Genomic DNA, 18,463 nt, shown 5'->3' on the forward strand with positions numbered 1-18,463 from the left:
TCTATTTTGCAGGTGTGTCCCAAACTCTCCAGGTAACTGTCTCAAAATAACCAACAGATCTTCGTTGTCTGGGAGAATGATCCAGCAACCTGCTCCCAAGGAAGTCAGAGACTGCTCCCAGAATGCACAGGATTCTCTCTTTTATGATAGGATCCATCTGCTCTGTCTCTTAAAGGAGACAGCATGATATTAATAAAACTTCTGCTCTTAATGAGACAGAATGAACCTAATAAAACTCCTTATAACAAGGAAGTGAGTTACCCAGGGACACACACACACATGCTATGTGCCTTTATTTCAGGGCTTTATTTCTTTATTCTTTATTTATTATGTCACAGCTGCTTCTCAGTAGCAGGGTCTATAGACCTAAGAAACCATATTTAAGGTGATTTTTTTCTCATCCTGTTTCTTGGAGTCCTGGGCTTAAGTCTCCTTTCAGCCACTTACTCTCTGGGTGACCACAGAAAGTCTGTGAGACTTCTAACTCTGTAGGACTCCGTAAGCCTCATTTTCCGCATCTATAAGATGGGAATGACAATAATAGCACATCTTTCAGAGGGCTAGTGAGGGAGTCATCTATGATATCTGTTTATATCAGTTGCTTTGCAAAGCCTTATAGGTTATTTAGACCTATTAAACCTTGAAAGCTTTATTTATTTAGCCATAAAAGGGAGTTTTAAGGAGAATTTTGATAATGACGTGGGAAGTAAGGTCAAGGGCCGATTAAGTGGTCAAACCAAATAGCGGTCCAATGAACTCACTACCACCATCATGCACACACTTCTAGGCAAATGCCAAACTCTTCAAGGAAAAGACACTAAGCTAACAACAACACAAGATGGGCTCTAGTGACCAAGGCTGATGTTCTTGGAGAGTTCGCCTAGCTATAAGCCAGAAGGTTGGGAAGAATAAAGAAGTCCGCCCACCACCTCCAGCAAGCCTTGGGACAGCAACTTGGGCTCTTTTGGCAGGATACCAATAGTTGATATTTATTTGATTTATAAAGTCTCACAATTTACAGGATCACTGAGTTTACAGCTGCCAAGAAGCTGTGTGATCATGGATTCCTTACCACCCATTGTCTACACGAGGAAATTGAGGCCCTGAAGAAGAAGCAGCCCATCTAAGGGCAAACATATTAAGTGGGTAATGTTCCTATTTTTGTCAATGGGGAAAGAAAAGCCCTGAGGTTCTGAGATGTAAATTGACTTGCCCAGTCAGGGTATGAGAGCTGAGAAAATGCTGGAGCTAGAAATAGAATCCAGGTCTTCTAACTCCAAGAATGTCCTTCTTACTCTGCCTCATGGTCCAATTACAGGGCAATCTTTTAAACTGCCTATTTTCCTCCCTGATTTGGTCAAGTAGTCTTAGTGTCATGATCCATCAGATAGTAATTGTGCAAAGTAGTCATGCCAGAAAATTGGGGCACTAATGCATTGCTGGTGGAATTGTGAATTGACCTGACCATTCTGGAAGGGCTTTAAAAGAATGTATGCCCTTTGACCCAATAATACCATTACTGGGTTTATATCCCAAAGAGATAAAAAGGACCTGTTTGTACAAAAATATAAAAATAGCCGTGCTCTTTGTGGTGTCAAAAAATTCAAAAATGATGCCTTTCAATTGGGGAATAACTGAGTAAATGGGATGGGATGGGATGGTGATGGAATACTATTCTGCTGAAAGGAAAAATCAACAGGTCATTTCAGAAAGATCTGGAAAGGCCTCCATGAACTGATGTGGAGTGAAATGAGCAGAACCAGGAGAAGATTGTACACAGTAACTGAAACTTTGTGGGACAATCAAATGTAACTGACTTTGCTACTAATAGGATTCAGGACAATCCTGGGGGACTTATGAGAAAGATGTTATCCATATCTATGGAGAGAACTGTGAGAGATGAAAGCAGAAGAAAACATGATTTATCATTTGTTTATATGGGTATATAATTGGGGTTTTGGTTTTTAAAAGATTATTACAAAAATGAATAATATGGAAATAGGTATTGAGTGATAATACATGTGTAACACAGTGGAATTGCTTGTCAGCTCCAGGAGGGGTAAGGAAAACACAAGAGTCATGTAGCCATGGGAAAATATTTAAAAATGAGAAAAAAAAATACAGTTTCCAGAACTAGCAACTTGGTGTTACTGTTACAACAAAGAAGGTCAAAATAAAATAAAAGTTTCAAATTCTTATTGAAAAAAAAACAAACAAAAACAAAACACAGTAGCCATACCTTTCATTTCATTTTCTCTCTGTCCCCCCTTTCTTTCTTATTCTCTTTCTCCCTTTCCTACTGTCTCAGAATTGAAACTAATTATTGGTTTCAAGAAATAAGAGTGGAAAGAGTTAGGCAATAAGGGTTAAATGGCTTACCCAGGGTCACACAGTTAAAGTCTAAATCCAAATTTGAACCAAGAATTTTCCATCTCTAGACCTAGCTCTTTATCCAGGGAGCCACCTAGCTAGCCCCCTCCTCCTCATTTCTTAATAGGCTTTGTCTTTAAGATTATATATATTTAAAAAAAAAGTGTGTGTGTGTGTGTGTGTGTGTGTGTGTGTGTGTGTGTGTGTGTGTGTGTGTGTGTGTGTGTGTGTTAGAATTCAGAGACGATTAAGAAATTGAATGAAAATGAGAGAATGGATCAGCAGAAGCCAGAAGGGCTATTTTCTTTTTTGGCTCTGCATCTCCAGCTCTGGAAGATAAATCATAGATGTATAATAAAAGCTTATCTAATCTTAAACTGAATTACTGGCCATTTGGACCAAACTCATCAAGAGGCAGGACCAGTTGGACAGCTCAGTGGATTTAGAGCCAGATCTAGAGACCAGAGGTCCTAGGTTCAAATCTGACTGCAGAAACTGTGTGACCGTGGGCAAGTCACTCAATTCCCACTGCCCGGCCCTTACCAATCTTCTGCTTTGGAAGCAATACCCAATATTTATTCTGAATCAGAAGGTAAGGGTTTTAAAAAAGAGAGAGAAAGAACTGAGGCAGAGAAAGGTGTAGTAATTATACGAAGTAGTCATGCCAGGACTCAAAACCCAACTCCTTTTCCACAAGACACTCACTTTGCCTTTGTCGAAATAGGAGATGATTTCTTGGTACAGCTTCTCTTTGAGCTCTTGCTGGGAATAGACATGGTAGCTGTCCCTCTGGAGCAAGTGGGGTACACAGGGCTTATCTGACCACTAGAAAATAAGAAAAAAAAGCCATATGAATGAGTATCAAAGACCATTATAAATAAAAAATGCACACACCTGTAAGGATGGGATTTCCTTTTTTGGCTCCTTTTGTCCCCTCTCCCTTGCACAAATCCCATCCTTACACACCTTACAATGACTTGTTGTCTTTCATACTTGAAAAGGACCAAAATGATATCACTAGTGATGTCTTCTGACTAACACATAAACTGGATTTAATTGAGGCAGAGCTAGGTAGGAGCTGAGGCTGGATTTCAACCCAGGTCCTCCTGACTCCAAGCCTGATGCCATCTATCTATCTATCTATCTATCTATCTATCTATCTATCTATCTATCTATCTATCTATCTATCTATCTATAAATAAAAGAATTCATGAAGGACTTTGGCTTGTTGTTGCTGATGCCTTTTGGATCTCTTTTTGGGTGACTCCTAATTCCTTGGTATCACTTTGAATCAGATGACTTTGGGCAAGTCAAGGAGGAGGTATTTTTTTTCTCTGAAAATAGACCAATGGCCACAGAGATCTCCTCCACCTCTAGACATCTCTGAAAAGGAAGTCTTCAACAGGTGTCCAGAGCCACATAGACAGTGTGGGGAAGAGGTGGTACTTGAACCAGTCTCCCTGGCTTTGAGGCTGGTGCTTGATTCCTTGCTCCCTGAAGACTTCCCATAATCCAATGAGAATAATCAGAGGAGCATGGATTTATAGCTGGAGCGGACCATGGAGGCTAAGTCCAAATTGTGTGTGACTTAATAATGATGATATTTATTTTTACTGACATCTGGAGAGGGCATTAAGATTTATAAAGTGCTTTTACATGTAGGGTCTCCTGTACCTGGAGAAGCTCGGCATGCAGGAGGAGGGTGTTTGCAGCCTCTGTGTAGTTCTCACAGTCCCGATGCAGATCCCGAAGTTTGTACAAGTACCTGGAGAGAAGGGGACAAGGAGGGAGGCCCGTGTTACCCGTAGGGGGTTAGGATTGTTATGTAAGACCTCCCACCACCTTCCTTGGCCATAGCACTCTAGAATACACCTCCTCCCCAATTGGACTGTGAGCTCCTAGAGGGCTCGCCTTTCTTTCCATCCCCAACACTCTGTAGAATGCCTGGTATATAGAAGGTACTTAAACAAGCTTCAGACTAATTGGAACACTCAAATGAATGATGCCCCTGTTACCTGACTATTCCTTAGACCTTGTCAACTAGTCACCACTGTTTTGGATGGGGTAATAGATGCCAGAATTGGCTGCCTCTTTCCATTCATCCTTTGCCTCAAAGTTGGCTAATCAAAATGCCATGAACTGGTCAAGGCTGGGTTCAAATACTTTTTTTCAGGGCAAATATTTCAAATAAAAAAGTTAGGAGTATACAATGGGAAACAGTAAATGAATTGGATCTTAGGGGCAGCTAGGTAGCACCATGGATAGAGCACTAGGTATGGAATTGGAAGGACCTGGGGTCAAACCTGGCCTGAGATATTTCCTAGCTGTGTGACTCTGGGCAAGTCACTTAACCCACTCTTTTGACATAGAATTGATACTAAGGGTTCTTTTCTTTTCCTTTTCTTTTTTTTTTTCTTTTCTCTCTCTCTCTCTCTCTCTCTCTCTCTCTCTCTCTCTCTCTCTCTCTCTCTCTCTCTCTCTCTCTCTCTCCCTCCTTTCTCTTACCTTCTGTCTTAAAATCAATACTGCATAATAGTTTCAAGACAGAAGAGCTGTAAAGGTTAGGCAATGGGGGTTAAGTGACTTGCCCAGGGTCACACAGCTAGAAAGTATCTCAGGCCAGATTTGACCCCTGGATGTCCCATCTCCAGGTCTGGCTCTCCATCCAGCGAACCACCAAGCTGCCCCTGAATACACATTTGTTGAAGAAACTCATGAATCCAAGAAGAGAAGAGCTAAGATGAGCCCAAATACCATCTCTCCCAGCTTACCTTATATAAATGTCTTCTCTCTTCTTTTCCTTATAGAAATTCTGCCAAAAAAGATTACAAAATGGAATTAAAAACAAATGATTACTGACAGACCCTTCATTAGAATAAGGGAGCAATTGCCTAAAGACCTAAAAATCCTTCTTGCCCTCCATATTTCTCTTTCACACAAATGCTGACCCAACCTGTCAGGGACACCCTGGCCAGAGCAGACAAAGAGCAGCAAACCAGTCTGGCCTGGCCTTTAGAAAAGAGCTGGCTCAGAAGCTTCTGTTGCAGGTTCTCATCCCTGTTTCTTAATTTATCTGCAAAGTTAAAAATACGCAAGTGTCCTTAGCCATCAGCCGCTTCTGCTGCAGTAAACTCAGCACGGCTGACGACGGGGAATGGTCATTCCAGGGTCAATGATGGCTTTGGCTCCTGAGGGAAGCTGCACGGCCTCCTGGACCAAGAGATTTGGGTCTTCTCTGTTAAAAAATGCTTACCTTGTCTGAGAATTGATACTAAGAATTGATTCTAAGGCAGAAGAGAGGTATGAATGGAATTAGCTCACCTTCATTCATTTGTTCAGACTGGAGCCACCAGGAATAATGTCACCCCACCCAACTTAGAATTAAGTGGGGAGGGGGAGGTCTGTGACCCACACTGGGGAGAGTAAGTAACAAATCAAAAACAAGGGATGGCCCTTTGGGCAGTCCAAAACAGTGTGGAGGCTGCCCTTTGCCCACTTGAAACTGGAGGTGGACGCAGGAAGTGAAGAAAGCTGCTACCTTTTAAATAGGATGGTAACTTCCTGTGGAGGCAGTTGGCGCTTTGAACTTGGCGTTGAAGGATCTCTGGTGAGACCTCGGATGGCTTCCCTTTGAATTGTCCCTTGGGTAAGTTAGGCTGACTCTCTCTCTCTCTCTCTTCCCTTGGCCTTTCTGGAGGCCTCTCTTCTTGGAGGAGGCCTTGTGGCTAGAAGCCTTGTTTCATTCACCTCAGTGCCCCTCTGCTGGGGTCTCTAACTTCCTACCTGGTTGGTGCCTCTGGTCCTGGGCCAGAGTTTCTCTCTCAATTTCCCTCCCTTCAACCTTCCTAATTGTAAATAAATCACCATAAAAGTCATCCTGACTTGGGTCTATTTTATTTTGAAATCAAGCGACCATATCTTAAATATCTAGTCTCCCTTCTTACAGAGAGGTAAGGGCTAGGTCAGTGACTTGCCCAAGGTCACCTAGCTAGGAAGTGTCTGAGGACCCATTGGAAGTCAGGTTCTCCTGATTCCAAGCCTGGTGGTCTATCTAGTATGATACCCCAAATCTGTTTCTTTCATAAAGCATGTATATGTGTGTGTGTGTGTGTGTGTGTGTGTGTGTGTGTTCCTAAAGCCCAGCACAGTGCCTTTCAGTTGCTGTTTGTTGACTGACTGGCAGTGCCCTCTGATGCTGGCAGGCTGGTGAGCCCCGAGGGAAGGGGGCGTCACGTACCAACACGTTGACTGTACAGCTCATGCGATTCTCTTTGCTTTCGTCATGCATGATGGTCCTGTAATCCAGTAGGTTCTCCAAGAGGCTGCTGACCAGGAGGGCAAAGACTTCTCCAGAGCTGGCGAGGTATTTGTGTTTCCGGCAGTGTTCGAGCAGCCTGGTGGAGAGGAGGGAAAGGAGAAAATGCCCATGATGCCAAGCGCTCCAGAGTCCCACTGCTCCCTCCCTCGCTTCTTTCCCAAACTCCCCTTGAAGCCAGCATTAGCCCAAGACCCAGCATGTGGCACTCATGGAGCCAACAGCTTTTGGCAGGTCAACCAAGTGGACACAACCCTACATGACCAGTGGTGCTTTCTTGACTTTGGTTGTGCTGGGGCTGACCTGGCCCATAAGCAAGGAACTTCTACAGCAAACTCACAGAAGGATGTGCATAACAATGTGGTGGTAGAGTGAGATAGGAAGATCTGAGTTCAAATCCAGCCTTGGACACTTCCTGGCTCTGTGACCCCCTTAGGGGAAATTGCTTAACTTTTGTCTTTTAACCACATCTGTAAAATGGGGACAATAATAGCATCTACCTCCCAGATTTATTGAGAGAGTAAAGTGACCCAATAAGTAAAGCACGGTGCAAGATTTAAATGTAAACCATTATTCGGTCACACATGATAATTGGGTTGTAATCTGCAGCCTTGGAGGGAATGTCCACCACACTGATGACGTGACAGTACCGTCACGGATATAGTAAGTAAGGATAGAGTGCCGGACACGTAGTAGGTGTGTAATAAATGCTTGAAAATAATTGATTCATTGACAAAACTTCAGTGTTTGCTAATTATTCTTTTTTACAAATATGTTCACAGAGTCTGCCAATCAACCTGGGAAGGAGGTACTACAAAGGTTACTGTCCCTGTTTTACAGATAAAGAAACCGAGGCTCGGAGAGGTGCACAGATTTAGAACAAGAAACCATCTAGTCCAACCTCCTTTTTTTAATGAGGTTCAGATTGTATCAGAGGTGGGAGGGCTGAAGCTCACTCTTTTTGACTCTGAACCTAATAGTTTTCCAATAATGAGAGAAGAGATCCAGACAGAGCCTCTGGGAAGATATGGGAGGGGTGCAGTGATTGGGTCTATGTAGGGCAGTCATGAAGGACGCCATCAAGGAGGTGGCTCTTGATCTGAGTTCTGAAGGTCTTCTGAAGAGGTAGAGATGAAGAAGAAGGGTACACCAGGCATGGGGGGACGGCCATGGATTGGGCTAGATCTTCCATAGGTAACTGATTAGCAAGATGGAAGCCTGGAGCCAGGCAGACCATTTGTGGGGCTCATGAAAGAAGGCAGAGGGGAGCCTATGAGATGGAGCCAGGGTGGTCTCTGACGGAATGGAGAGAAGCCAGAGACGGAATCAACAGGCCTGGACCCAAGGTCTGAGGAAGGACCTCACAGGAACCCCTCCAGCTTCTGAGGTTTATCGGGGGGCATTTCCTAAGGTCGTTTGTGCTCCCCTGGATCCATTTCAGAAAGCTCAACCAAGCTGTGCAAAGTCAGCCAGGAGGCCTGAAGGAAGCCAAGGCCGGAGCCTGGAGGGAGAGAGCAGCTGGGGGAGGTTTTTGTTTTGAAGTCATCAGCAGCTTCTAAATACCACCCAGGGGTGTGTGTATCCCACTGCTGGGCTTCAGGGCTCAGGCCAAATCCACAGGGGAGGGTGGGGCAAGCAGGAAGTGCACTGGAAGAACTTGGAAGAAGCAGATTGGGAAAAGCATTTCCTCCACAGAATCAGGTCAATGCCCTCCTCTTCTAAGGAATCACGATAGCATGGTCAGAAAGCGTTGGGTCATGGCCCAGAAGCACGAAGAGTCCTCGGAAGCCATCTGGGCTAATATAACTTTACATATGGGGAAACTGAGGCACAGGGGGTTTGCCCAGACCCCTGTGAGCTAAGTATCTGGGTATTGTTAGTCTCCTTTTCTATGCTCCCAAGTCCCCTTCTGAGGCCAGTCCCAAGGCACTTACTCCATGTTGCATTTACTTATTTTTCATTTGTTCCTTTCCTTTAAACCCAATCTGAGGCTAGCCTCAGCCACTTCCCAGCTCTGTCTGTGACCTCGTGGAAGCTCCAGAGCCATCCTCCTCTCCACTGTACCAACTAGCTGCCTCTTCAGAGCCAAACGGAGGAGGCGATATTTTATTCCACGGGCAAGAGGGGCTTGTGGGAGTGATACGGTCCTATCTGCCGAGCTGCTGAAGTCACTTAGCATCATGGTACAATTTGGAGGGTCTCTTTGTAGAATTTCTCTCCATCATGAGTGCTGAGGGCTAGGCAAATAGAGGTTAAGTGACTTGCCCAGGGTCACACAGCTAGGGAGCGGCAGAGGTCAGATTTGAACTTAGAACCTCTCATCTCCAGGCCTGGCTCTCTAGTCTCTGAGTTTCTCCCTCTTTCCATCATTTTGGAAATGACCAATCAGGACAAAGGAAGGAGGGAGGCCACCTATAAGACCTCTAAAATAAGGGCATCCACCTCTCAGGGTGGTTGTGAAGAGCCCATCTCAGGGCCTTTGCCCAGGCTGTGCCCCGCTGCCTGGAATACCTCCCCCCTTCACAATGCCAGGCTCCTTCAAAGCTCGGCTCCGGCACCATCTCCGACGGAGGTCATGCCCTGCCGCCGGCCCTCTCTTCCATCTGCTCAAGTCTCTTGGGCCGGGCAGGCGAGGGACAAAGGCGGAATCTCTGACTCATCGTCATCACCCGAGGCTGGCGGCTGACGGCAAAAGCTCCCAGGAGCCCGGTGGTCAAGGAGCATGCAGACTCCGGACCCTCGTGACGGGGGGTCTGGGCCGGATTCCTTAACAGGCCAGCCTGGGCCTATGCCTAGGTTTGGGGGACACTCACAGCTTCTCAAGCAGGATCTTGTACTGCTCGTCACCCCGGCCTCCTTCCACCTCCTGGTCCAGTTTGGTGATCAGCTCATTCTCAAACTAAAAGCAGAGGCAGGAAACAGGGCGCAGGGTGAGCCTCTCATCCCAGTCCCACGTCCAAATCCTCCCAACCCTCTGCAAGGACCGAGGCAACATCTGAGACCAAAGCCCAGTTCCCGTGATCCCGGGGCCCCAGAGGGTGCCGATTCCTCACCGGGACTCCCAGAATGCACAGGAATGCATAAAACCAGAGACCCAGAAGGACCCTTAAAGCAGGGATTCTTACACTGTGTTCTATGAATGTCCTTAAAAACAACTGAGATCTTTTCCTTTTTTTTAAACCCTTACCTTCTGCCTTAAAACAATACTAAGTACCCATTCCAAGGCAGAAGAGAGCGACGGGTGAGGAAATAGGGTTAGGTGACTTGCCCAGGGTCACACTGCCAGGAAATGTTTGAGACCAGATTTAAGATAACTTGTTCAATAGACCTGGATTCCTTTGTCATCCCACATGCTTGAGTTACTGCATTTAAAAGCATCATTCTGAGAAGGGGCCCGTACATGCAGCAGACTGCAAAATGGTCCTTAAAATAAAAACATGAAGAATGGCTCCTTTGGCAGCAGGGGATGTACGCAAAGGGAAGGGAATAAGGGTTTATTTACATAGCAACGACTGTGTGCCAGACACTACTACTGCTAAGACGGGGCTCTGTGGATCGAGCACTTGGATTGCAATCAGGAAAAGTTGTCTAGCCTCAGACACTTCCTAGCCATGTGTGACCCTGGGTAAGTCACTTCACTGTGTGTGCCTCAGTTTCCTCATATGACCACAAATGAACTGGAGAAGGAAATGACAAACCCCTCCAGGATCTCTACCAAGAAAATACCAAACCGGGGCATGAAGAGTTGGACACAATTAAAAAATGACTCAATAGGGGCAGCTGGGTAGCTCAGTGGATTAAGAGTCAGGCTTAGAGATGGGAGGTCCTGGGTTCAAATCCAGCCTCAGACACTTCCCAACTGTGTGACCCTGGGCAAGTCACTTGACCCCCATGGCCCACCCTGACCAATCTTCCACCTATGAGACAATACACCGAAGTACAAGGGTTTAAAAAAAAAATAACTGAACAACCACAAAAACGACTACTATTGCTCCTATTACATGGTAGTTTGTGTTGGGAGCGGGATCTGAACCCAGGTCTCCGAGCCTAATCCTCTGTCCACACTATATCAGACCCTCTCTGGCATATGACACACATCCACCCCCAACACCGAGGCATGTTCGGGTCCCTGATGCTTCCCTGCTCAGCCCTGCGCCTGCCACCCTTCACCCTACAAAGCGCCGCTGCTGGGCGTGTTAGCTGAGCACTGCTTGTCCCTCTGGAGCATTCTGCCCATTGAGGAAACTGAGTCTAACGAACGGGGGGGCTGGTCAGAGGGTGACCGCGTGCGGGATGGGCCGGGCGCGTGGGCCCAGCGTTCCTTACCATCTGGAAGTTGTGATTTCCACTGAAATTGAACTCACACTGCATCATGTCGAAGAAGATGGGGATGGTGGCCTTCCGGAGCTCTGTCTCCGGGGTCAAGGTCACCTCCAAGATGGGACCCACCATGGAGGGGATGAACTTGATCTTGTGGGGCCCTGGAAGACGGGGAAGACGCCAGACACACCGGATGAGATCAGCACGATGGACAGAAGCCAAGAGAAGAGGGAGGCTGTAGGGCTAAAAACCCAACATCTCTGGGAGAAGGAGAGAATCCAGGCTGTGCTTGACAGCCGGGCTCTCTGGTCTGCTCATGGGCCCACTGAGGCCAGAGGGGGGAGAACCATTACTTCAGGGGCTGCCCTTCAGGTTTGGTTGGAAAAATAATCACTCGGGGAACCTGGAGACCCTGCGTGAGGAGCGTCATGCGCATCGTCACGATGGTTCTGATTAAAAGGGGAGTGAGGGGACGAGGGGAGCAAAGGATGCCAGGAAATGAATACAGATATTCCAAAAATGAAAACAAGGGGGCAGCTGGGTAGCTCAGTGGATGGAGAGTCAGACCTAGAGACTGGGAGGTCCTGGGTTCAAATCTGGCCTCAGACACTTCCCAGCTGTGTGACCCTGGGCAAGTCACTTGACCTCCATTGCCCACCACTCTTCCACCAGAGAGCCAATACACAGAAGTTAAGGGTTAAAAAAAGAAAACAAAAGGCCTCAATAAGGAGATGGGAGGAGGTCAAGAATTCGCACTCACCCAAGTTATACCACATATCTCGGATTCGAAAGCCGATTTCCTTTCTCATGTCCCCGTATCTAGAAAAAAGATCAGTGGATATTTTTAGGGAAAACAAATGGAGAAAATCCACAGGAGCCGGGCCAGAAGAAGCACCAGCAAGAGTGTTACAGACTGAACTTACCATGGCTGGGAAAACAGAGGCAACCTGAACAAAGCTCTGGGCGGCGGTCATCCTCCTTAGCATTTGAAAATAGAATTTCCCTTTATCTTCACCATGTTTCTGGGGGATAGGTGCTATTATTATCACCCCCATTTTACAGATGAGACAACTGAGGCAGAGAGAGGGTAAGTACCCTACCAAAGGTCACACAACTTATGAGTGTCTGGGGCAGAATTTGAACTCAATCCTGCTGACTCTATACAGCGTTCTACCTAGCTGCCTCTAGTTCTTCATCTGCAATTACCTCTTTATTCCCCCATCCCATTTTTCCATTTCATATCCCATAAATATGGAAAGGCTGATTTGGGGACATTTTTTATGTTCATAATAAAGACAATAAATTGGAAGAGCCCCCCCCCCCCCAGACAATGAAGCGCATGAACTCGGTGGAGGTGGGGGCCCACGCATTCAGTCGTATCTTCCCCCTCAGCTTCAGTATGGACCACTATATGGCTATTATTTCTTCTTTTAAGGCCATGCCTTCCATCTTAGAATCAATAGAGTGTATTGGTTCCACGACAGAAGAAAGGTTAAGACTAGGCAATGGGGGTAAGTGACCTGTCTAGGGTCACGTAGCTAGGAGGTGTCTGAGACCAGATTTGAACCCAGGACCTCTCATCTTTAGACCACTATTACTACCACCAGCACTACTACTACCGCTAATACTATTACTACCACTGCCACTCCTAATACCACTCTTCCTCTTCCTCCTCCTCTTACATTTCTGCAGCACCTATTAAGAGCAACGTTCTATGTTACATGTTTTATAAATATTATCTCATTGATTCTCATGACCACCTTGGGAGAGCGGCTATTGTTATGCCCATTTTATAGATGAGGAAACGGAGACAAACTAGGTTCAGTGTCTTGCCAAGAGTGACCCAACTAGTAATTGAAGCTGGATTCAAACTCAGGTTTTCCTGCCTCCAGGCACAGCTCTCTATCCTTTGCACCACCTGACTGCTGACTATATTCCATCCTATTAGTATGGCATTTAGTGGAGGTCAGTTCCACAACAGAGTAGGGGGCACCGGCTCACCCATTAGAGGACCACGTGAGCTCATGAACTCGGGTGAATTAACCCAGGCCACTCGTGCCCTCCTATCTGGGGTGATTCTCGCCCCTCTTCTCCTGGAAGGATTACCCAGTGTGCAGGAGATCTTCCTCTGTGCTAGCTTTGTTGAAGAAATGAAACTCTCTTTGAAAAAACAACACAGGGGGCAGCTGGGTGGTTCAGTAGATTGAGAGCCAAGCCTAGAGACAGGAGGTCCTGGGTTCAAATCCGGCCTCAGCCACTTCCCAGCTGTGTGACCCTGGGCAAGTCACTTGGCCTCCCATTGCCCACCCTTACCAATCTTCTGCCTTGGAGCCAATACACAGTATTGATTCAAAGACGGAAGGTGAGGGTTTAATTAAAAAAAGAAAAGAAAAAACAACACAATCCCATGATAGTGTATTTATTTTTTTAGCCAGAAAGGGGTTTAGAGTGTGGAAGGAAGTAATGTATAATCAGGTCTAAAAGGATGGAAGTGTCAATGGGGATCAAAGAGAACCCCAACTTTGGAGCAGCATGAGATCTGAAGACTCCCAAGTTTCAGCCAGCTCGAAAGCTGGAGATCCCAGTTTGGCGTCTCGAGCTTTCAAGCTGGCTGAAACGGTCATCAGATCTCCTGCTGCTACAAACTTGGGATTCTCTCAGATCCACGTTGACGGAAGTATGTCGGGATGGGCTTGAAAAGTCAAAGAAAGTGGTTTGCATTTGAGATTTGAGATACTGAAATTCTGTGCAATTTCAGGTCTTCCTGACATTAAGAACAGGCATTCTAACCCCTCATCCCACTGGGCAGGGCCACGGTATCCATTCAAGGAAAGAACCAAGACTATCCAATATCTCACTGTGGCGCGCCATTGACAGGGAAGGCCTCTTGGTCCAAAGCAGAATGTTCTCTCTCTAATGTCTAGGAGGGAACCTTTGCCCTTCCTTTCCACACCCTGGTGGGCCCCATCCCCACCATGACGGAGACGAAAGGGGAACTTACTTCTTATTCATTTTGGAGCGCTTGGCTTGAGAGAAGGTTTCCAGCTGAAGGGACTCATGAGTGAGGAACGCAACGGCCAAGTGGAAAAAGTTGTTCCAAAGCTACAGAGAATTCAGCAGTGAAGTGGGGGTGGGGAAAGCAGAAACCAGGTGATTAGGGACTAGAACCACTCATGGCAGAAAGATACACACTGAACATCCATGAAGGAATCACCCCAAGCCTGAAAAACTCTCATTTTTCTCCATTCTCTGTAGAAAGGTTTGAGATTCAGGGATCGAAATTTAGAGAAATATCTGATTCAGGGGAGTGTCATCTCATGTTTGGAGTTCAAATCTTGGTGCTTCTTGATACCTGGGGGACTGAGCAACTCCATGGGTCTCGGTTTCTGAACTGCAAAACGAGGAGGGTTGGACCAGATGGTTGTGGAGTCCATATTAGCTCTAGTACAATGTCCCTAAAATCTATGATCCCATGAACTAGATTATGGGAATAAACAATTCTAATTTCTTTGGTTAGGCAACTGAGGCATATGGGAACTCCCTCCCCCAACCCATGTATGACTTAGACCAGTGATGGGTAAACTACGGCCCCATGAAATGTTCTATTTCACAGCAGGACATTATTCCTGATCTGACAAATACAACGAGTAGGATACAATACAATGAAACTTCAAAAGAGTTGCCTTAGAAACAGACTGACAGATGAGCATTTCCTTTCCTTTGGCCCCTCTTTAAAAAGTTTGCCCATCACTGACTTAGAACGATTGTCAGAGCAGTTTTAGCTATTGCTGCTACTAAGCCACCATCTTGGCTCTGCCCTCCCATCTGTGACTTAGAGACAAAGGCCAGAGTGTTATTATTCTGAGACCACCATGACTTCAAGCCAACCAACCAATCAACAATTATTTATCAAGCACCTACTATGGGTTAATCACCGTGCGAGGTGCTAGAGACACAGTGCGATCAAATGATTACTTTCAAGGAGCTTACATTCGAATGGGGGAAACAGCGGTATGTATTATTAATATGATTGATTGATATTAATAATGTAACTAAATATTTCAGTGACATGTTTCATCATGTCATTAGATAATAGCTTTAATAATAATGGTATATACTTAATAAATTTAATAACAATGTTACATATTCAATAAAATATGATCTAATAATGTTGTATTTATTTAATATTCAGTATTTAATATTTCATATTTATATCAAGAGAACATTAACATGATATGTAATCTATATTAAAATATATGATATAGTAATATAACACATAACATACTATAATAGAAAACATAAGGAACATGTATTATTACATTCTAGATAACAATGCATTATAATTATAAGATAGATCATATGATAATATGCAATGTGGATAATCTAACTACATATTACATATAATATATTCATCACAAATTTATTGTTTATAATGTACTTATAGTCTAAATAATATACATATGCTATGTTAGGTGATCTAGAATATAATATACACACATGTATATGTACATGTTTGTGTGTCTATATATAGATAAATGCATGAGAATATACACAAATATGTGTGTGTGAGACAGAAGGAGAGAAAGAGAAGAGGAGAGAGAGAGAGAGAGGGAGAGAGAGAGAAGAGAGAAGAGAAGAGAAGAGAAGAGAAGAGAAAAGAAGAGAAGAGAAGAGGAGAGAAGAGAAGAGAGGAGAGGAGCAGAGAAGAGAAGAAAGAGAAGAGGAGAGGAGAGAAGAGAGGAGAGGAGAGGAGAGGAGAGAAGAGAGGAGAAGAGAAGAGGAGAGGAGAGGAGAGGAGAAGAGAAGAGAGGAGAAGAGAAGAGAAGAGTAGAGAAGAAAGAGAAGAGGAGAGGAGAGGAGAGGAGAGGAGAGAAGAAAGAAAGAGAAGAGGAGAAAAGAAAGAGAAGAGGAGAGGAGAGGAGAGGAGAGAAGAGAAGAGAAGAGAAGAGGAGGGAAAGAGAGGGAAGGAGGGGAGAGAAAGGGGAGGAAGAGAGAGGGACAGAGACAGAAAGGGAGAGACTTTGTGAACTGTTGGAGAACAGGAAAACCTTCATACCAAAGGCTTTACCCAGGGCCATGCAGGACATCAGTATCAGATGCAGAATTCTAAACCAGATGTTCCAGGTGTTCCCAGCCCAGAACTCTATCCCTCAGGCCACACTGTCTCTTGATAACTGAGTGAATAGAAGTCTGAGCTTGTGGCATATGGCCTCGTTCCCCCGACTTACTAGGTGAAACTCTATTCCTGCTTTGGAGGTTGGGGGGCATAAAGTCTTTCATTCTAGAAAGGTTTAACCCAAAGGTTACCAAAGCCAGTGATCATTTCCTGCCCTGGGGGGTTGGGGCATCTGGAGTTTCTATGCTTAGAAGATGAGATGGCTATAAGAAGACAACAGAGAGGAAAGGCCTCCCATGAAAAATAAGTGCAATCTTCATTGCTGTGATAGCTTGGGGAGGAGTTTCTTACCTGGAGTTCAAAGCCTTTCTGGTCCATGAATAACTTTGTGAGAACTTCTGCAAATAGGTTTATAGACCGGAGAAAAACCCTAGGGAAGAAGCAGCCTTATGAGGAAAGGACCCTCCTACTTGTGGGAGCTTACTAGGATGTAGTCTCCTGACATTCAAAACAAGTCTTGTCTAGGATCAGAACCTTTTTTTTTTTAATTAAAATTAATTTTTAAAACCATTACTAAGTATTAGTCCCAAGGCAGAAGAGTGGTATGGACTAGGCAAGGGGGTGGAGAGGGTTTAATTGTCTAGCCCGGGCCACGTGGCTAAAAAGAATCTGAGGCCAGATTTGAACTTGGGACCTACCGTCTTTAGGCCTGATTCTCCATCCACTGATCTCTTTAGCTGCCCCTATGGAGCCCCCAGTAGTGAGAGTAAACCCCAGATTACAAGGTCTCAGGGAAGCCATGGTCTGGCCTAGGCATCACATGAGGCCCCCCAATCCCTCCTGTACTTGGCAACAACTGGTTGTCTTTGTTCTACCCACTGAAACCAAATATTTCCCTGAGAATCTGGACAAGATGGTTACGCATTGACATACTGAATTATTATCCTATAGAAAACTTTGTTTAAGTTTCATTGAGGTAAACTAAAGCATTGTACTAAGATGGTACATTACTAACCACTGTCCATGTAAAAAGCTTACCTAATCCCTTAGCCTACATCACTTTTTCTATAGAATATGGCTAAGATCAATAAACTTTGCCTCTGATTTGTACCAGCTTCAGCGGCCCTCCTGACGTGTGTCATCCCTCTCACCACATCTCATTCTCCTCACTCCTTCAGGACACATGAATGTTTGTCAGGACCCCTTAGGAGCTGTCACCCCTAGACTTATAGAATCTTAAAGGAGGAGGGGACCTCAGGGATCTTTTAATTCAAGCTGCCTTATGATTTTCTAGGAAGTCAACAAGCATTTTTTAAACACCTACTATGGAAAAAAAGGGGTAAAGTGGCTCACAATCATCATCAAGTGGCTTCTCATCTGAGTTCTGAATGAGGAAATGGAGATCCTAAGAATTTAAATAACTTGTCTATGAGTGTGAGAACCTGGGCTTGGGGTTCTTACCACTACACTATACTGCCCCTGGGCTCCAAATGAATTAAATCACCATTTTGGTCTTTGTAGAACTGCAGGTTGCTAGTCATAGACATGGAAACTCTGTGGAGGAAAGGAACCTAGAGGTCACTCAAGGGCCTTCCAGCCTTCATCACAACCCTGAGGTTCAAAGACCAGCATGGTCCAGTGGAAATATAGTTGATTCAAGAAAGTGTGTGTTTGAACCCTGCCCCCAACATTTACCGACTATGTGGCCATGGACCAGTCACTTGTCTTTCTTAAAAAAAAAAAAAAGGAAGAAAAGAAAAAGAAAACCCCTTACTTTCTCTTTTAGAATTGATACTAAGGATTAGTTCCAAGGCAGGAGAGTGCTAAGGACTAGGCAATTGGCGTTAAGAACATCACTGAAGCCTAGATTTGAACCCAGGACCTCCCATCTCCAGGCACTCTACCTACTGTGCCACCCGACTATCCCATAACTTAACTTTCTGAGACCCATTTTCCTCATCTGCCAAAGGAGGATAATAGGGGGCAGCTGGGTAGCTCAGTGGATGGAGAGCCAGGCCTAGAGACGGGAGGTCCTGGGTTCAAATCCGGCCTCAGACACTTCCCAGCTGTGTGACCCTGGGCAAGTCACTTGACCCCCATTGCCTACCCTTATCACTCTTCCACCTATAAGTCAATACACATAAGTTAAGGGTTTAAAATAAAAAAAAAAAAAAAAAAAAAAAAAAAGGAGGATAATAATAATACTCATTAAACCTGCTTAGTCTACTGCAAAGCTTAGAAAGCTCCAAGAATGTATGCTATTAAAGTAGGGCATTAAAAAGAGAGCCATACCTTCCGAATTAAAATGAATAGACCACGTATTGGTTCTAAGGCAAAAGCGC

The 18,463-nt window shown here is 45.0% G+C and overlaps 1 protein-coding gene across 1 annotated transcript in view; it reads right to left on the bottom strand.

Annotated features, from left to right (window-relative positions):
- The window catches only part of DOCK5 (dedicator of cytokinesis 5), a 159,235-nt gene that overhangs the window by 35,099 nt on the left and 105,673 nt on the right, over positions 1 to 18,463 (bottom strand). Inside the window, exons 30-38 of the mRNA XM_044659253.1 lie at positions 16,473 to 16,551; positions 14,007 to 14,107; positions 11,766 to 11,824; positions 11,012 to 11,166; positions 9,499 to 9,584; positions 6,608 to 6,764; positions 5,142 to 5,182; positions 4,045 to 4,135; positions 3,076 to 3,195 (exon numbers count right to left, since the gene is read on the bottom strand). Of these exons, the coding sequence (XP_044515188.1) occupies positions 3,076 to 3,195; positions 4,045 to 4,135; positions 5,142 to 5,182; positions 6,608 to 6,764; positions 9,499 to 9,584; positions 11,012 to 11,166; positions 11,766 to 11,824; positions 14,007 to 14,107; positions 16,473 to 16,551 (889 nt within the window). The remainder of the gene's footprint in view (positions 1 to 3,075; positions 3,196 to 4,044; positions 4,136 to 5,141; positions 5,183 to 6,607; positions 6,765 to 9,498; positions 9,585 to 11,011; positions 11,167 to 11,765; positions 11,825 to 14,006; positions 14,108 to 16,472; positions 16,552 to 18,463) is intronic.

Source organism: Gracilinanus agilis, chromosome 2 (assembly GCF_016433145.1).
Source record: "Gracilinanus agilis isolate LMUSP501 chromosome 2, AgileGrace, whole genome shotgun sequence".
In the NCBI taxonomy this organism is placed as follows: Eukaryota; Metazoa; Chordata; class Mammalia; order Didelphimorphia; family Didelphidae; genus Gracilinanus; species Gracilinanus agilis.